General features: G+C 46.1%; 1 protein-coding gene across 1 annotated transcript; it reads right to left on the reverse strand.

The window, feature by feature from the left end:
• Positions 1-645: 645 nt before the first annotated feature.
• Positions 646-11,795, reverse strand: LOC119087193 (DNA-directed RNA polymerase III subunit RPC9-like). Its single transcript, XM_037201884.1, has 3 exons — positions 11,651-11,795; positions 2,397-2,433; positions 646-1,301 (listed from the first exon to the last, which is right to left on the reverse strand). The coding sequence occupies exons 1-3, from the start codon at positions 11,656-11,658 to the stop codon at positions 1,080-1,082; spliced, it is 267 nt and encodes an 88-aa protein (XP_037057779.1). The 5' UTR covers positions 11,659-11,795; the 3' UTR covers positions 646-1,079.
• Positions 11,796-16,607: the final 4,812 nt, after the last annotated feature.

Consider the following 16,607-nt stretch of genomic DNA (forward strand, 5'->3'; position numbering starts at 1 on the left):
ACCTTCCCCCTGTGCCGCCCGCCCGCCCGCCTGCCCGCCTGCCTGCCCTGATGTTGCACCATGTCTAATCAAACGCTTCTCTCAGCCGGTCTCTGTCGACTTGTCACTGTTTCTGCCTTCCCGTGTCTAGCACGGCAAGCTGTGCCAGCAACATGATGAAGAAGCCGGAGACAGTGAAGGAGCAGCAGACAGAGACAGTGGCACAGCAGAGGGGCTAACCACAGAGCCCCTGGCACCCCAAGCTGTGGAATGGTGAGGCAGCTGACTGCTTGGCAGCTGGAGAGGTGAAGCTGAGTTGCTGGCCAGCCAGCTGCAAAGGTGGCATGGACCGGCTGGCTGCTCTGGCGACTGAAGCCCACACAGAGCTTCAAGGCCGGCAGCCACGGCAACAAAAGAGCAACGGCAGCCGCCTCCCACAGCAGCCAGAGCAGCAAGAGAGCAGCAGGGGAGGAACGGAGGGATGAGGAGAGTGGAGAGTGGGTGGAGGCCTGAGGCCGAAGACACGGGGCTGTGAAGAGCCACAGAATAGCCAGGGGTGTGGCGGCACATGCCTGTAATCCCTGCACCTGGGAAGTAGATACAGGAGGATCCAGAGTTCAAAATCATCCTGGGCTACATAAGAAGCCTGAGATCCTATCTCAAAACAAACAGATGGGCAGAAGAATCCAGAGAGCCATCAAGTGCTTAGGACCAAAGCTGTCAGGCACCCCAGGCCTGCAAAGTGTAATACTGATACTATCAAGGGCTGAAGAGTCCCAACACCTAGTCCTGCTGGGAAGCTCCACCGTCAACTGCTACGGAGGAATCCCAACTTCCTAGGCCTACCCAAGAAATGGAACGGGAAGTCACACTATCAAAAGCCCGCATGAGGTTACAACACTAGAGGGCGCCATCCTCTGAGGCTCCCATGGGCCAGCTGCTCTTACCTCCAAGTAACAAAAGCCCCACTGACCAGCCAGCCCGAGCACTGTGAGAGCTTCCCCACCTACCCAGGACTCTCATCCAGGGAGAGCAAAAGGACCCCAGCCAGCTGACCGGGAGCACCTGAAGGTGGTTCAGGTGGAGACCCAAATGTGCACTTAGTGTCTACAAGTGAGGACAATCTTATCCGGTCTCACTATCTGGCAGGTGGCCGGACTGCTCCCATTTCCCGAAGCAGCAGCCACCCTCCCGCCTGGTGAGGCCTGAGCAGCCGGGCTCACCTCGTAGGTGATGGTGTTCAAGTTCTGCTGCCCAGCGCTGTGCTTGTTCTTCCCGCTCTCCTTCCGCTGCCCTTTGAGGTCTGTCAGTAACTGGTACACCTAGGGAGGACACAAAGGCATGTCGGTGAAGCGGGGAGATGTTAGCTCTTCCGAGCTTTCAAAAGACAGCCCGGGAGAGCCTCTTGCTTTCTGTCCGCAAACCTGCACCCCAACAGTTGGTCTAGAGCAAGCACTTCAGCCTAGAACCGTACACCATCTTTCAGAGATGCTCTCTTAGCCCAGTCAATTCAAAGCACTCGTTTATTAAAATCCTGCAGAGATGGCCTGGTGGCTAGAGCACTTGCTACTTGTGCAGAGGACCCTCACATTGGCAAGCTCACAACCACCTGGAACTCTAGCTCCAAGGGGTCCAGTGACCTGTTAGGCCCCTACGGGCACTATATTTACATGCACTTACCCACACACAAACACACACTTAAACATTAAAAATAAAACCCTTAAAACTTTAGAAAGCAATATGGCACACTGAGTTAATTCTACACACAAACACAGCACAGAACGGAGAGCCAGACCTCCTCCAAGACTCTGGGTTTTCACCAGGACATGGAAACTGCCAGTCACTTTATAAGCAGGCTCTTCTACACCTAGAGCTGTCCTATCAGACTGCTTTGCTAGTACTAAACTAGACCCAGCAAAATAGAAGGCAGTAAAAATACTACTACCTCCCTCTCCCCAACCTCTTTCCTCTCTTTCTCCATCAGCCCCCAAATTATAAAGCTGCTCATTCTTAGTAAATTATTCAAAATGGGGAGTCAAGTCAACTCTTAGTCTCAAAATGAGGATATCAACATCTCTGAGGCCCTTTGAAAATCGGAATGAAATAAAGGATGGTAATCAGGAAAGGGCTAAGATTTTAACAGAAAGAAGAGGCTCTAGAGCAGCTCTTCTTCCAGAATGTCTGTCTCTGAGATTTATGGAAGGGTACTTATGAACCAGAGCCTCCCACTTCCCTGAAGAACCATGTGTAATTCACCAAACTGAGACCATTCCAAGATCCACCAGGAGCCACTTGCCCTGTGTTAAAAGGGAAACTTCAAACGAACTGTCGTTTCTAAAGAAAACCAATCCAGCATCTTCACAAGCGAAGACTAAACTCAAAGAGGAAAATGCAACGGCCCCTAGGGAGGCCCTTACCTCGTAGTTACTGAGCAGGGCCGCGTTCGCATCCTTCCTGCAGAAGAACAGTGAGCCATCATCAGTTCACATCCATCCCAAGGTTTCAAGGGGCTGTCTATAAAATAATCCCTTTAGTTGAGATTGAGCTATCTAGTTCAGGAATTTGGAACGACCTAACACTAAAATGCCTTAAGTCCTGCCTGGGTTAGCTGGCCCTGCATCAGCAATTTCAGATAGAGACAACTTTCCTTTTCTTTTCTTTTAATATTTATTTTATTTATATGTGTGCATGTACCTATGAGAGCTATGTATATACTACACGAGTGTGTAGATGTGCATGTCTGTGTGTACAGAAGGCACCTCAAAGCTGGAGTTACAGGTGTTTGCAGGATGGGTAGACTTGTCACATGGGTGCTGAGATCTAAACTCTGATTCTCATTATGTAGAAGCATTATTAACCACTGAGCTATCTCTCCAGCCTCCGGACTTTCCCTGTTTATAGACATAGCATATCACATGCCCATTTCCCCCTAGATGACTAAGACACCATATTATCCCAAACCTATGTAGACAGAAGTTGAGAAGTCAGACATCTGGCCCAAGGTAGTTACAAGAACATGGAAGCAAACCCTCAAAGGAACCCCACTACAGAAGGTCCCTAAGCAGCAAGGACATTAGAAATGACTGGAGAAACAAGGTGAGGATCCGTCCTTAGCCAACATCCTTCTCTCATTACAACCATCAGATACTGTCACCTTGGACAACCTGAATCCTGCTGTGTTGACAGAAATGGCCTATGCACTTTAACACGAACATTGTCACTAGAAACTCCAGCAAGGGTCAAGGATCCCGTTAAAGAGACGTCATATATTTAGTTGCTAAAAGCCTGGCTTTTCCCTGGGTAACAGCTGATTAAGCAAACTGTTGCCATTCCTGTGAGAGCACAGTTATGGTACAAATGACAACTGATCCACACTATCATATCAGAGATACATATCAGTAATGACACAGATCACAACTGGTCCATGCCACACCATCACAGCAGAGGACGGATTGCTCTAAGCAGCCTAGAGTCGGTATACTATGACAATTAGAGACATAGTTTTAAGACCAGACATATTTGGGTTCTGATTTCCTATCTGCCAGGTTAAGATGTAGATTTTATCAGGCCAATTGCTCCCCAAGCTTACCCAAGCTAAAACAAAATATGAGAATAATCTAGTATAGCATGGGGACTGGAGAGATAGCTCAGTGGTTAGGAGCACTGGCTGCTCTTTCAGAGGACTTGGGTTTGACTCCCAGCATCCACATGGCAGCTCACAACCATTTGTAATTCCACTCCTCAGGGAATTCTATGCCCTCTTCTGACCCCCAAGGGCATGCTCATGGATTGCAGACATACATGTAGACAAAACACCTATGTATATAAAATACATTTTAAGAAAAGGATTATGTCAGCTCTCCCTCGACCCCTCCAATGCAGGACCCACTGATGTGACGTCACCTTCACAGATGACCAAGCTGAGGCTCAGAGTAAAGTAACTTGCTCACACAGTGAGAAAGAAGTCCCAGTGAAATGGAAGATAATTATGACTATGAGAAATGAGACCACACTAGGTGAAGGACACTAGTAACAGCACCCCAAAAACTCAGGTAGAGCGGGTAGTCTCGAGCTGACACAATGTACAAGAACCACTGTGTGTTCTTTCCCCGGGAGTGGCCCTAGATGGTCAAAGTCACAGTGCAGAATTTCAAAACCATGGGCGTGAGAGATGGCCGCTTTCCCCAGTCAACAAGTACAGCGACCGCTCCCACAGCTAACACAGGGGTCAGCAAGTCAACAGCACAGTGATGTCAGCACAGAAATCAAATCAGTGAGCAGAGCCCAGTCAAAGGCTATTGGTAATTCAGCAAACAGCAACAAGTTCACAAATCTCCTGCCTCATCCCAAAGATACCGTGCCCAAGTCAGAGTATTTAGAAAGAATCTCACACAAGAAAACTAGTGCAGGGCCCAGTTAGCAGAATGCTTGCCTAGCAAGCACAAGGGCTTTGGTTCCATATCTAGTACCAAGCACAACAGGCATGGTGGCCTGTAATCAGACAGAGGCAAAAGTATCAGCAGTTCCATGTCACACTCAGCTATACGGGGAGTTTGAGGCCAAACTGAGTTAAATGAGAGCCTGTCTTTAAAAAAATTAAACAGGCTGGGCGGTGGTGGCACACGCCTTTAATCCCAGCACTCGGGAAGCAGAGGCAGGCTGATCTCTGTGAGTTCGAGGCCAGCCTGGTCTACCAAGTGAGTTCCAGGAAAGGCGCAAAGTTACACAGAGAAACCCTGTCTTGAAAACAAAAAACAAAAACTAAACAGATGAATCAAATCATGTCTACGTACTCAGGAAATGAGCCCACAAGGCTTCCTATTTCTGGTTGAAATTGAGCTACATTCCCTATGCTCAGAGGAATACTGCACCAATGGATCCATCCCCTGCGTCACAGGTATATGTCATTTCCAAATCACACACCACTGCTGGGGAAAGAGGATCACACTGGCTACATGGGGGGACCCTGTCTCAAACACTCAAACACACACACACAAACACTCTTGAGTAAACACAGACATAAGAATCCAACAAACATCATCTATCTTTTCTAGCAAAAAAGTGGGGAGGGAAGCCGGGCAGTGGTGGCGCACGCCTTTAATCCCAGCACTCGGGAGGCAGAGCCAGGCGGATCTCTGTGAGTTTGAGGCCAGCCTGGGCTACCAAGTAAGCTCCAGAAAAGGCGCAAAGCTATGCAGAGAAACCCTGTCTCGAAAAACAAAAAACAAAACAAAACAAAAAAAGTGGGGAGGGGAGAGTCTGTTTGAGGACCAGGAGAACAATGCAGATATTGCACCTTGCAGACTCTGCCTGGCAGAAACCAATTAAGATTTCCAATCCTCTTCCCACCATCCTTTCTTTAGTTCCCATTTCTTTTTGGTTTTTGGGACGGAATCTCACTATGTAGCCCAGACTGGTCTTTGTACTCATGATTCCCCTGCCTTAGGCACCTGAGCTCTAGGAATGTAGTTGTGTACCACCATGCCTGGCTGATTTTCCTTTAAGACCCAACCACTCAGCTAAATATTCAGATTAAATACCTATACATTCTAGGCATAATTTTATTCAATAAAGAGCCAGTGAGACTGGGAGATAGTTCAATGGTAGAACATGGGCTTAGCATGCAGTCTCCAGAACCAAATCTTTTGTCAATGAGTGTATTAACCACTTTTTTCCATGAAGGCCTACATGAGCTGTACATGTTGGAAATTTCTTTTTTTAGGATTTGCTATTTATTTATGTGTAGGTGTGTGTATGCACGTGTGTTCAGGTGCCTCCCAAGGCCAGAAAAGGGCTTCAAATTCCCCAAAGCTGAAGTTGTAGGCCATCTGATGTGAGTGCTGGAAGGGCAGCAAATCCTCTTAACTGTGCAGCCATCTCTCCAGCCTGGAACTCCAGGGTGGCCTCGAAATCAGAGATCCATCTGCCTCTGTCTCCCCAGTGCTGGGATTAAAGGTGTGTGCCACCAGTGTCAGGCTTGAGAAATTCTTTTAAAGGCAGTTTTTATCTTATCCTCAGTAAGTTCTTACAGTTACCACTAGGTTGCTGAAGAAAGAATAATCTTGGTTCCCACAAAGGAAAATAAAAACAAGGCACAAATAATTCGGGAAGGCGATCAGACCCCAAACCAGGCACAGGTGGGGTCTGCATGCCACCCACTGGTGGGAGCGCTACTTCATTATCGGACTAAACAAACAAACAATGAAAGTCATCCATCGCAAGGCCAATGTCTCAGACAAGCCTGGGGAATGTTCTAGAAGAAAGGAAACCAAAGGAAGAGCACAAGTCAGTGCAGTTCTTCACTGGGCCAGGGAGAAACTCCGGCTAAATGGCATTGCTGAGGATGAAGAGACGGCTCAGTGGTTAACAGCACTTGCTGCTCTTCCAGAGAATCAAGTTTGCTTCCCAGTGCTCTCACAGAGCATCTCACAAATACCTACAACTCCATCTCCATGGGATCCAATGCCCTTTTCTAGTCTCCACAGACACCACACACATGTGCATACACAGAGATGTGCACATATAAAATTTAAAAAAAATTTTTTTAATCTTTAAAAGATATTCTTGAGACAACTGAATAAATTTGGACATGTATTGGACTGACATCAGTGTTGAGTTTCCCGGGTATTATAATGGTACTGTGGTTACTTAGAACAATGTCACTTTTCGAGAAAGGGTGAAAAAACTGGAGATAGGAGTTAATGGTCACGCCTGTGCTCTTCCAGAGAACCCATGTTAGGTATCCAGCACCATATGGTATGGCTCCCAACCACCTCTAACTCCAGTTCCAAAGGATCTTCTGACCTTGTGGGCAGCAGGCACAAATGTATTATATACACATACATGCAGGCAAAACATTCATACACATGAAATAAAGTAAAGAATAGGGTTTCTATTTTTTTGTTTGGTTTTTTGAGACAGGGTTTCTCTGTGTAGACTTAGCTGTCCTAGAACTAGCTCGGTAGACCAGGCTGGCCTCAAATTCAGAGAGATCCACCTGCCTCTGCCTAATGCTGGGATTACAAGCATGAGACACCACTGCCCAACTTAAAAAAGTACTTTTTTAAAGGGGTAAAATAATGACATGATGTCTGCAACTCTCAAATGGTTCAGCATAATGTGCATAGAGAGAATGCTTATACAAAGCGATAAGGCAAGTATCCACACCGAAACTTTAACAAATGAATTAGTGAGACGGCTCAGCAGGTAAAGGCACTTACCACCAAACCTGACATCCTGAGTTTGATCCCATATGGTGGAAGGAGAACTAACTCTCACAAACGGTCTAACTTCCACATGTGTGCTGGGGCACATGCACCCCAATATGTAAATAAATGTGATTCAATTTTTTAAAAGCTACTAACAAGTAAGGCCCTAGTGAGATGCTTTAGCAGGTAAAGGGACCTGCCACCAAGCCTGATGACCTGAGTTCAATCCCAGGGACCCACAGACTGGAGGAAAAGAACTGACTCCCACACGTACACCAAGACATACATACACTCACAAATAATTAAAATGTAATAGAAAATTTACGATGCTAACAAATGAGCTAGGTGTGGGAACACCCAGTATAAACCCGGCACCTGTCAGGTTAAGACATTCAAAGGCTATAGGGTGAGAACCTTGGTTGGTTGGTTGGTTGGTTGAATTTTAAAGAAATACACACACACACACACACACACACACACACACACACACACACACACACATTTCATGTGCATTCATGTATTGCCTGAAAGTATGCCTGTGTGAAGGTGTCAGATCTCATGAAACTGGAGTCACAGACAGTTGTGAGCCATGTGAGTGCTGGGAACTGAACCTAGCTCCTCTGGAAGAGCTTCCCTGGAAGACGGCTCTTAACCACTGAGCCATCTCTCCAGCCCGTTTGTTTATTTTAAACTGGGTAATGCAACTCACAGTTGTAATCTCGGCATTTGGAAGGTAGAGGCTAGATCTCCCCAGCTCAGAGTTTGAGGTTTTCTTTTGTTTTTGAGATGAGACTCTCACTGTGTAACAGAGGCTGACCTGGGATTGCTGCGCAGCTGGAGCTGCCCTTAACCTTGTGATCCTCCTGCTGCTAATCCTCAATGCTAGGGTTACAAATCTAGGCCCAAGTGAATCCGAAAGACTATCGAATCCATGCTATAGGTCGGCAGTTACTTAGTGTCCTTAAGTAACTCATTGGGGCTGAAGCTGACTTACTATTTGAAATTTAACCTGTAGAGTGTGCTTAATGTGCTGAGTCAATTTAATGGAAGTAAACAACCATTTTGGAAAACAGAGTTCTGAATAAACAGAACAAAATGATCTATTGACAGACTTTCCTTAAAAGCACACACACTGAAAAACCGAACAAACAAAAAAAGTGAGCAGTGTCTATTAATTGCCACACACTTAACTTACGGACAAAATGACCAAAAAACAGAACAAAAAAAGTAAGCAGTGTCTATTAATTGCCACACACTTAACTTACGAACGAGATGACGAACAGAGTTGCTAAACTTTTCTATGCTTTAAAACATGCTGTCAATTCATGTTCTGAGGGGGAAAAAAAACAAACCACTAAACTTTGATACAAGAAAACTGAAAGCTTCAAAAGTCAATGAATACTTTAACCTGCACCTTGCACTTTACAGCTAGCCAACAGGCACACTCTTCCTAAGCCTGGGTTGTTATGTATCTTTCACTTCTCTTTCTAAATCTCCATATTGCTAGCTATAAAAGGAAAGCAATCCTGCCTTTAATCCCAGCACTTGGGAGGCAGAGCCAGGCAGATCTCTGTGAGTTCGAGGCCAGCCTGGGCTACAGAGTGAGTTCTAGGAAAGGCACAAAGCTACACAGAGAAACCCTGTCTCAAAAAAAAAAAAAAAAAAAAAAAGGGAAAGCAATCCTAACACACACACACTACAGAAGACAATGTCTACTTTTCCAACTCTGACTATATATTACATTGAAGAAGCCACAGGAGGCTGCAGAGACGGCTCCGCAGTTAAGAGCTTGTACTGCTCTTCAGGGAGAACCATGTTTGCATCCCAGCACCCACATCAGGTAGCTGACAATCACCAATAACGCTAGCTCTAGAGGATCTGATGCCCTCTTCTGGCCTCCAAGGGCACTGCACTTACATGCACAAACCCAGAAAGACATACACACATACCTAAAAAAAATTTTTTTCAAGACAGGGTTTCTCTGTGTAGTCCTGGATGTCCTGTAACTCACTATGTAGACCAGGGTGTCCTCAAACTCAGAAATCTGCCTGTCTCTGCTTCCTGAATGCTGGGATTAAAGGCATTTGCCACCACTGCCAGCCATAAAAAGTAATTTTTAAAGCCTTAAATAAAGGAAGAAACCACGAGGTGGGAATGTGGCTCAGTTTGTAGAGTGCTCTCCTAAGGCGGCGCACAAAGCCCTGAGCCCTACCCCCAGCACTGCATAAACAGGGTGTGGTGTCATACACCAGTAAGCTCAGCACTGGGAAAGAAGCAGTAGGATCAGAAGCTCAAGGTCATCCTTGAATACGCAGTGAGTTCAAGGCTAAGCCTTGGATACATGAGACCCCCACAGGAGTGAGACTGGGGACCAGAAAACTGTCTAATGACTGGTAGGGAAAGAGTTAGATTTTTGGATTAAACAATCTGACAGAAAATGAGAAAAAAAAGCCAGAAACATTTTAAGGACCCACCATTATAAAAAATGAATAAAATGACAGAGAATGTATACAGAGAAAGTGTCCCAAGATGAAGCACTAAGATGCTCAACATTAGACACCAGCAAGGGAAGAGAAGGAGTAAGGAAAGACTCCAAGCAGTGGATGGAAGAAGAAATCCAAGGGCATGTCCGAGAGCTGAGACTTTCCAGGGTTTCTGACAAATCGCTTCTCAGAGATGGGAAAAGCTGGACCAGACAGCCTGAGCTCCACAGGGAGAGATCCCCCATCTCAAATACTGAAGGGCTAATCTGATGTGGTGGCTTGAGAGGTAGAGATAGGATATTAGAACTCCAAGATCATCCTCTGCTACATAGCAAGTTCAAAGCCAGTCGGGGCTACTTATGACTTTGTATCAAAAAAGTCTCACAAACTGTAGTATATATAACAAGTGAACAGAAAGTAAAGAAAAATGAATAATAATAACAACACAATTTAGGTTGGTCAACCATGTACATATAAAGTCCACAGGTAACGTAGATGCAAAAACTTCCATTTGCACATTAAAAAAAAAAATTTTTTTTAAAGAGTATGGAAGCCGGGCAGTGGTGGCACAGCCTTAATCCTAGCACTCAGTAGGCAGAGCCTGGAGGATCTCTGTGAGTTCAAGGCCAGCCTGGGCTCCAGAGCAAGATCTAGAACAGGCACCAAAACTACACAGAAAAACCCTGTCTCAGAATCCGCCCCCCCCCCCACCTCCGGAAAAAAAAAAAAAGGAGTATGGAGAAAAAAATTGCTAGGGTGACTTCGTTGGTGGTAGAGCAACTGCCTAGAATGTTCAGGGCCTTCCATTCCAAACACAATATGATGATGATGGGGGGTGGGGTGGCTTAGTGCTAAAGTGCTTGCCTAGCATCCCTAGTTTCCATCGCCAGCACCACAAAATAATAACAGTAATAATAATGGTGTGGAGGGTGTCTGTCATGCCCAGCATGTGCAAGATTCTGAATACCACCCCCAACATCACAAGATGATGATGGTGGTGGTGGTGGTGGGGATGTAGCTCAGAAATTTGCCTAGTTTCCTGGTTGATCTTAACTGTCAACTTGAAACACCTGGAGTTACCTGGAGGAGAAGCCTCAATTAAGGAACTGTCTTTTATCTGTTGGTCTGTGGGCATGTCCACGGGGAATTATCTCGATTAATAAATGATACAAGAGAATATAGCCCACTGCAGGTGGCACCATCCCTGGGTAGGTGGTCCTGGGCTGTATAAAACAGCCAGAAAGAAAAAGCCAGAAGATAAGCCCGAATGGTTTCTGCTTCAAGTCCCTGCCTTGAGTTCCTACCCTGGCTTCCCTCAATGATGAACTGTGCCCTGAAGTGTAAAATGTAATAAACCCCTTCGAACACTAAGTTGCTTTATGGTCATGGTGTTTGTCACACAACAGAAAGGGAACTAGTACACCTAGTATGTCCACAGCCAGGGGTAGCATCCCCAGTGTCACAAAACTAACGACGGTGATGACGGCTGGAGATGCGGCACAGTGGCAAAGCCTTTGCCTTAGGGTACGTGCAAAGTCCTGGTCCCATCTCCAACCTTACAAAATGATGGTGATGATGAGATGATGATGGCTGGGGGGGGGGGCGGTATGGATCCGTAGTAAAGTGTTTCCCTAACATATGCAAAGCCCGCGTCCTACGACAGTGATTACGACTGGGGGCTGACTACTTGCGGAGCACGTGCAAGAAGGTCTTGACTTTCACCCCCAGAACCAGGGAAGGAAAAAAAGGGGGGGCAAAGAAAACACCTCGCTCAATTCCTCCTACATTCCCCTCCCCAAAAGGATGTGGGAGGGGGGAGCGTTGCCAGGCCAGCAGGATCCCTCCCCTGCCGCCCCATCTCCAGACACTTCCGGCCGGTCCACTCCGCCCACCCGTCCTGCTCCCGGGTCCGGAGGTCCGGCCGCCAGCCGCCTCACGGCTCCCAGATGAGTCGGGTTTCCCTCGGGACGTGCCGCTTACACTTCCATGTCGCCTCAGCGTCGTCGTTTGCAGCCGCTGGAACGGAAAGGCCTCCCGTGGTGCCACCGCCGCCCAGCTCTCCGCCGGTGTGTGTGTGTGCCGCAAGGCACGCTGGGACGGCCGTGCTGCATGCCGGGAGCGCTGCAGGGGAGGCGGGGCTCCTCCTGGACGCTAGGCGTCCGCCTGGTTTTTTCTCATTTCAGCCTGTCAAGCGCTTGGAGACAGATTTTTAAACGTTTTCGTGGTCTAGGTTTTGTTAGGGTTTAAGTAAGATAGGTTGCGGCCTTGGAAGCGTTAAAATCCCAAAGTCGGTCATGTTGGCTCAGAGAGGTTGAGACAGGGGGATTGCTTCCTGGCCAGCCTGTACTTCATGGTGAGTTTCGAGCAATCCCGGACTATTGGAGACCCTGTGTCAAAAAAAAAAAAAAAAAAACAGAAGCCAGGCATGGTGGCACACGTCTCTATTTCCAGCAAAGGGGAAAAGGGAAGGTAGAGTCAGGCACTTCTCTATGAATTAGATTAGAGACAACCAAGGCTACACAGAGAAACAGAGAGAGAGAGAGGGATCGAGGGAGGGAGAGAGAGACAGAGCTGGACAGATGGCTTAGTAAGAGTACTTCCAATTCTAGCAGAGGATCAAAATTTGGTTCCCAGCACCAACGTGGTGGCCCACAACAACCTGTAACTCCGATTCTAAGGGATCCAAGTCCCTCTTAGAGCCTCTCACTAGGCACACGTGTTAAGTATATACATATACGCAGGCACTCATGCGTATACATAAAATAAATCTTTCAAAAAAGAAAAAGGCCCATATCTGCTATAATCCCAGCATTTGGGAATTGGAGGCAGGAGGATTAGGGAGTCAAGATCCTCCTCTATACATCAAGTTCAAGGCCAGACTGGAATACAGGAAACTTTGTCTCAAAAAAGAAAAAAAAAAAGAGCCTAAAAAAAAAGGCAAATCTTATTGAACTTAAAGGCGTGGTGGTGCATGTCTTTAATCCCTGCACTCAGAAGGCAGAGGCAGGCAGATGGCTGTGAGTTCAAGGCCAGCCTGGTCTACAGAGAGTTCCAGGACAGCCTCCAAAGCTACACAGAGAAACCCTGTCTCGGGGAAAAAAAAACTACATGAGGATGGTGGCATAATTATATGAATATACTGAAAACATTGAATATTGATTGGGGCTCAGCAGTGAAGAGTGAGCACCACTTTTTGCACAGAACCCAACTTCAGTTACCAATACCCATATCAGGCCCTGGACTCCAGCCCCAGGGGATCCAATGCCCTCTTCTGACCTCCTGGGGCACCTGCACATACATACACACTTAAAAACAAACTTTTATTAAAATATTGAATAAATTGGGAAGCAGACGCAGGAGGATTTCTTGTGAGTTTGAGGCCAGCCTGGTCTGCAGAGTGAACTCCAGAACAGCCAAGATTACAGAAAGACCCTGCCTCTAAGTAAATAAATATTTAATATTAAATTGTATGGTTTCAATGAGTGAATAATGGGATATATAAATTATGTATCAAAAACCTGTTAAAATTTTTCAGAGGGAGACAGGCTCTCACTATGTAGCCATAAGTAGCCTGAAACTTGATGTAAACCAGGCTGGCCTCAAAATCCCCCTGCCTCTGCCTCCCAGTGCTGAGATTAAAGGTGTGTGCCCCCACTGCCCAGCCACGTTGAAATGGTTTGTAGGTGGTTGAATGGAAGGAGCTGATTAAAAGTGGGGGGAGTCTGGGATGGTGGCACATGCCTGTAATCCCTCCTCTTTGGAGATGGAGGCAAGAAAATCATTTTTTAAGGTCATCGTCAGCTATATAGGGGAGTTTGAGGCCACCCTGGGCTACATGAGAAGCCTGTTTTATAAATAAATAAATAAATAAATAAATAAATAAATAAATAGATAGATAGATAGATAGATAAATAAATAGATAAATAAATAAAAATAGTGTGTATGTGTGTGTGTTTTCTTTCTTTCTTTCTTTCTTTTTTCTTTTTTTTCGAGACAGGGTTTCTCTGTGTAGCTTTGGAGCCTGTCCTGGATCTCACTTTGTAGACCAGGCTGGACTCTAACTCACAAAAATTCGCCTGGCTCTGCCTCCTGAGTGCTGGGATTAAAGGCGTGTGCCACCCACCACCCACCCCTGGCTGTGTGTGTTTTCTTGTGCATGTGTGTATGTATTCAACAAGTAAAGCCAGGCATGGTGGTACATGTCTATAATCATAGTACAGGAAGCCAAGGGGGAAGAATAGTGATTTCAAAGAGGCCATCCTGGGTCACATAGTGAAACCCTGCTTAAAAATAATAAAAATTTGGGGGCTGGAGAGATGGCTCAGCAGTTAAAAGCACTGACTGCTCTTCTAGAGGACCTGGGTTCACTTCCCAGCACCCACATGGCAGTTCACACCTGTCTGTAACTTCAGTTCCAGGGCTTCTGACATCTTTACGCAGACAAAGCACCAATGAACATTAAATAAAAAATAAATTAAATAATAATAATAATAAAAATTTAAAACAAAATGAAAAACAACAAGTAAACAAAATGTCATCCCAGGCCCAGCTGACTTAACATGCACTGAAGAATGCCCTGGACCTGTGTCTTGAGCAGAATGGGCCCCACAATAATGTTCATCATGTTATTCACTCAGCAATCTCAGAGCGATTGCCCACTGAGTGCTGGTGATTCACACATGAGTAATACACACCCTCTGTCCAAGCTAGCTGACAGTCGAGTTGGGGGACCAGTTCTGCACATAAACTATGTATGACACACTGTGTTTAGACTCTGCAGTGTAGAGGAGGGACTGACTAAGGAGGCAGAGAGGCGTCCCCAAGCCAGAAGTGTTTGCGGCGAGTGGAAGGAGGGAACACGCAAAACCAAGACTTCAGGGATCGATTGATCTGGAACACAGGCTCAGTGCCTCTGAGAGCCACACCATCTAATGGGTCAGAGATGAGTTAAAGTAGGAGAATTGGTTTGCGCCCATGTTCAAAAGGGATCCATCTAGACACCTACTCGGTAACTTCAACCTTGTTGATCCATCAGGGATTGTCCTGAACTAACTGGCTTTTGTTTGAGTTTGGTTTGTTTGCTTGTTTTGAGACAAGGTCTTAAGTAGTCCAGGCTGGTCTCAAACTGGCTATGTAGGCCAGGTGACCTTGAACTCTCTATTCTCCCATCTCTACCTCCCAAGGGCCCGGATGACAGGTGTGAGCCACCACACCTAGCTTATTAGGTGCTGGGGATGGAACACAGGGCTTCGTGCATGGGAGACAAGCATTCTACCAACTGAGCTACATCCCCAGCCCCTGAACTATTCACTATTCTCTTTGACCTTGGTAGGGCTGTTACCGTTGTGATAAATGGCTTTGCGATCTCAAGAAAATGACCACACAATCCAAAATAGCCTGGGACACAAAATGTTTTGTTCCTGAAGAAGGGAACACAGTGGTGCCCAATTAAGCAGGCAAGTGCACCCAGAGCAAAGGCACCCAGTGGGAGTCCACACTAGGTGTTTATTCCTAACCCAGAGGGACCCTGTGTCTCGATCCAAGTGGCCAGAGCTTAGCCTCACAAAGGGATGCACTTGGTAAGCAGAATGCAACTTCTCACAGAGAATGCAGCCTTGAGCAAACATTTTGATCTCAAGAAGAGAGAACTGAGCCTGGAGGAATTTTAATTTCTGCCATGCAGCTTCTTTGCAGTTTTTTTTTTTTTAATGGAGTTTGGTCTTATGTAACCCATTGATAGAAAAGACAGTAGATTTTGCTTACATTTCCCACACCATAATGAAGAAATTGATAAGTAGAATAATACCAATACAGCAATAACCTCCATTCAATAGTAACCTCTTAAAATCGAGTTTGGGGTAAGTGAGCTGGCTCTGCAGGTGAGTCGACAAAAACCCAACTCTCTCCTCAAAGGGTGTGAGACACAGTTTATTCTGAAGCCAAATGTGTGACAATGGCCCATGAAAACATCAGGTTACTCAAAATGCTGTGTTCTGATATGGCCCCAGTCAGATGAGATTTTTTTAATAGTTACAGAGTAAAGAAAATCACAAATGAAAACATTCTTCAAATGCCTTGGTGGAAACATCAGGGAAGCGGGCTACAGAAAACCAGGGAATGTCTGCTCCAGTCCTCAGATACCTCTAATGACATTCTTGCATTTGGGTTAATGGAGGCTAGAGGTTTGTACATTCAAAAAAAAAAAATTTACAAAGATGTCAGGTCACTTACAAGGTATGTTATAAATTAGGCTTTGGATCTGCAACATTCCAACCTCTCCACCACCTTGAGGTTCTAACAGACTGTGGTCAAACACATATGTCTTCCTTCTCGTCTGTTAATTTTGTCCACAGGTGCTTTGAACGTGGGTCCCGGGGGTGAAACTCAAGTAGGCAGAATTGGCAGTAGGTAAGCCTCCCCGGCTGGGCCATCTTGCCTGTTTATTGTTGTTGTTTAGGGAGAAAGTTTATTTTGGTGCATGGTTCTCAGAGGTTTGTAGTGGGTAGCCATTTCAGCTTTGATCTGGAAGTTCCAACCCCCACTGAGACTTCAGTAACTGTCACACCTACAAGGCGGGCCAAGGGAGGACCCTGAAGACCCAAGATCCGCATAGCCAGCTCTCTTGGTTCCTGGACCCTGGATGCTGGAGGTAGACTGAGCAGAATTCTCCAGAGAACACTGCCGGACTGTGCCACACCTTTTCCAGACCCTGTTACCTATCCCTTCACTTGTGAGTTACCCCACAAAATAAACCTCCCTTTTAACTACATGGAGTGGCCTTAGTAATTTCACCAATAGAGGTTTACTTCCCTGGTAAGCTGATTCCATTGCCGTGGGTCTAGGGTGAGGCCTACTATCACGGCCAACAGCGTTTGGTAAAAACAAAGCAAGCTTGTCTCATGGCAGATGGGAAGTAAACGGCTCTTTTAGTGGTATC

The sequence above is a fragment of the Peromyscus leucopus genome, unplaced genomic scaffold, assembly GCF_004664715.2.
Source record: "Peromyscus leucopus breed LL Stock unplaced genomic scaffold, UCI_PerLeu_2.1 scaffold_238, whole genome shotgun sequence".
NCBI lineage: Eukaryota > Metazoa > Chordata > Mammalia > Rodentia > Cricetidae > Peromyscus > Peromyscus leucopus.

Bases quoted from the DNA above. Each gene is read 5' to 3' on its own strand.
- LOC119087193 (XM_037201884.1), bottom strand. The intron at 1,302-2,396 runs GTAAGGGCCTCC...TGTCCTCCCTAG, and splicing joins CCCTGCTCAGTAACTACGAG to GTGTACCAGTTACTGACAGA.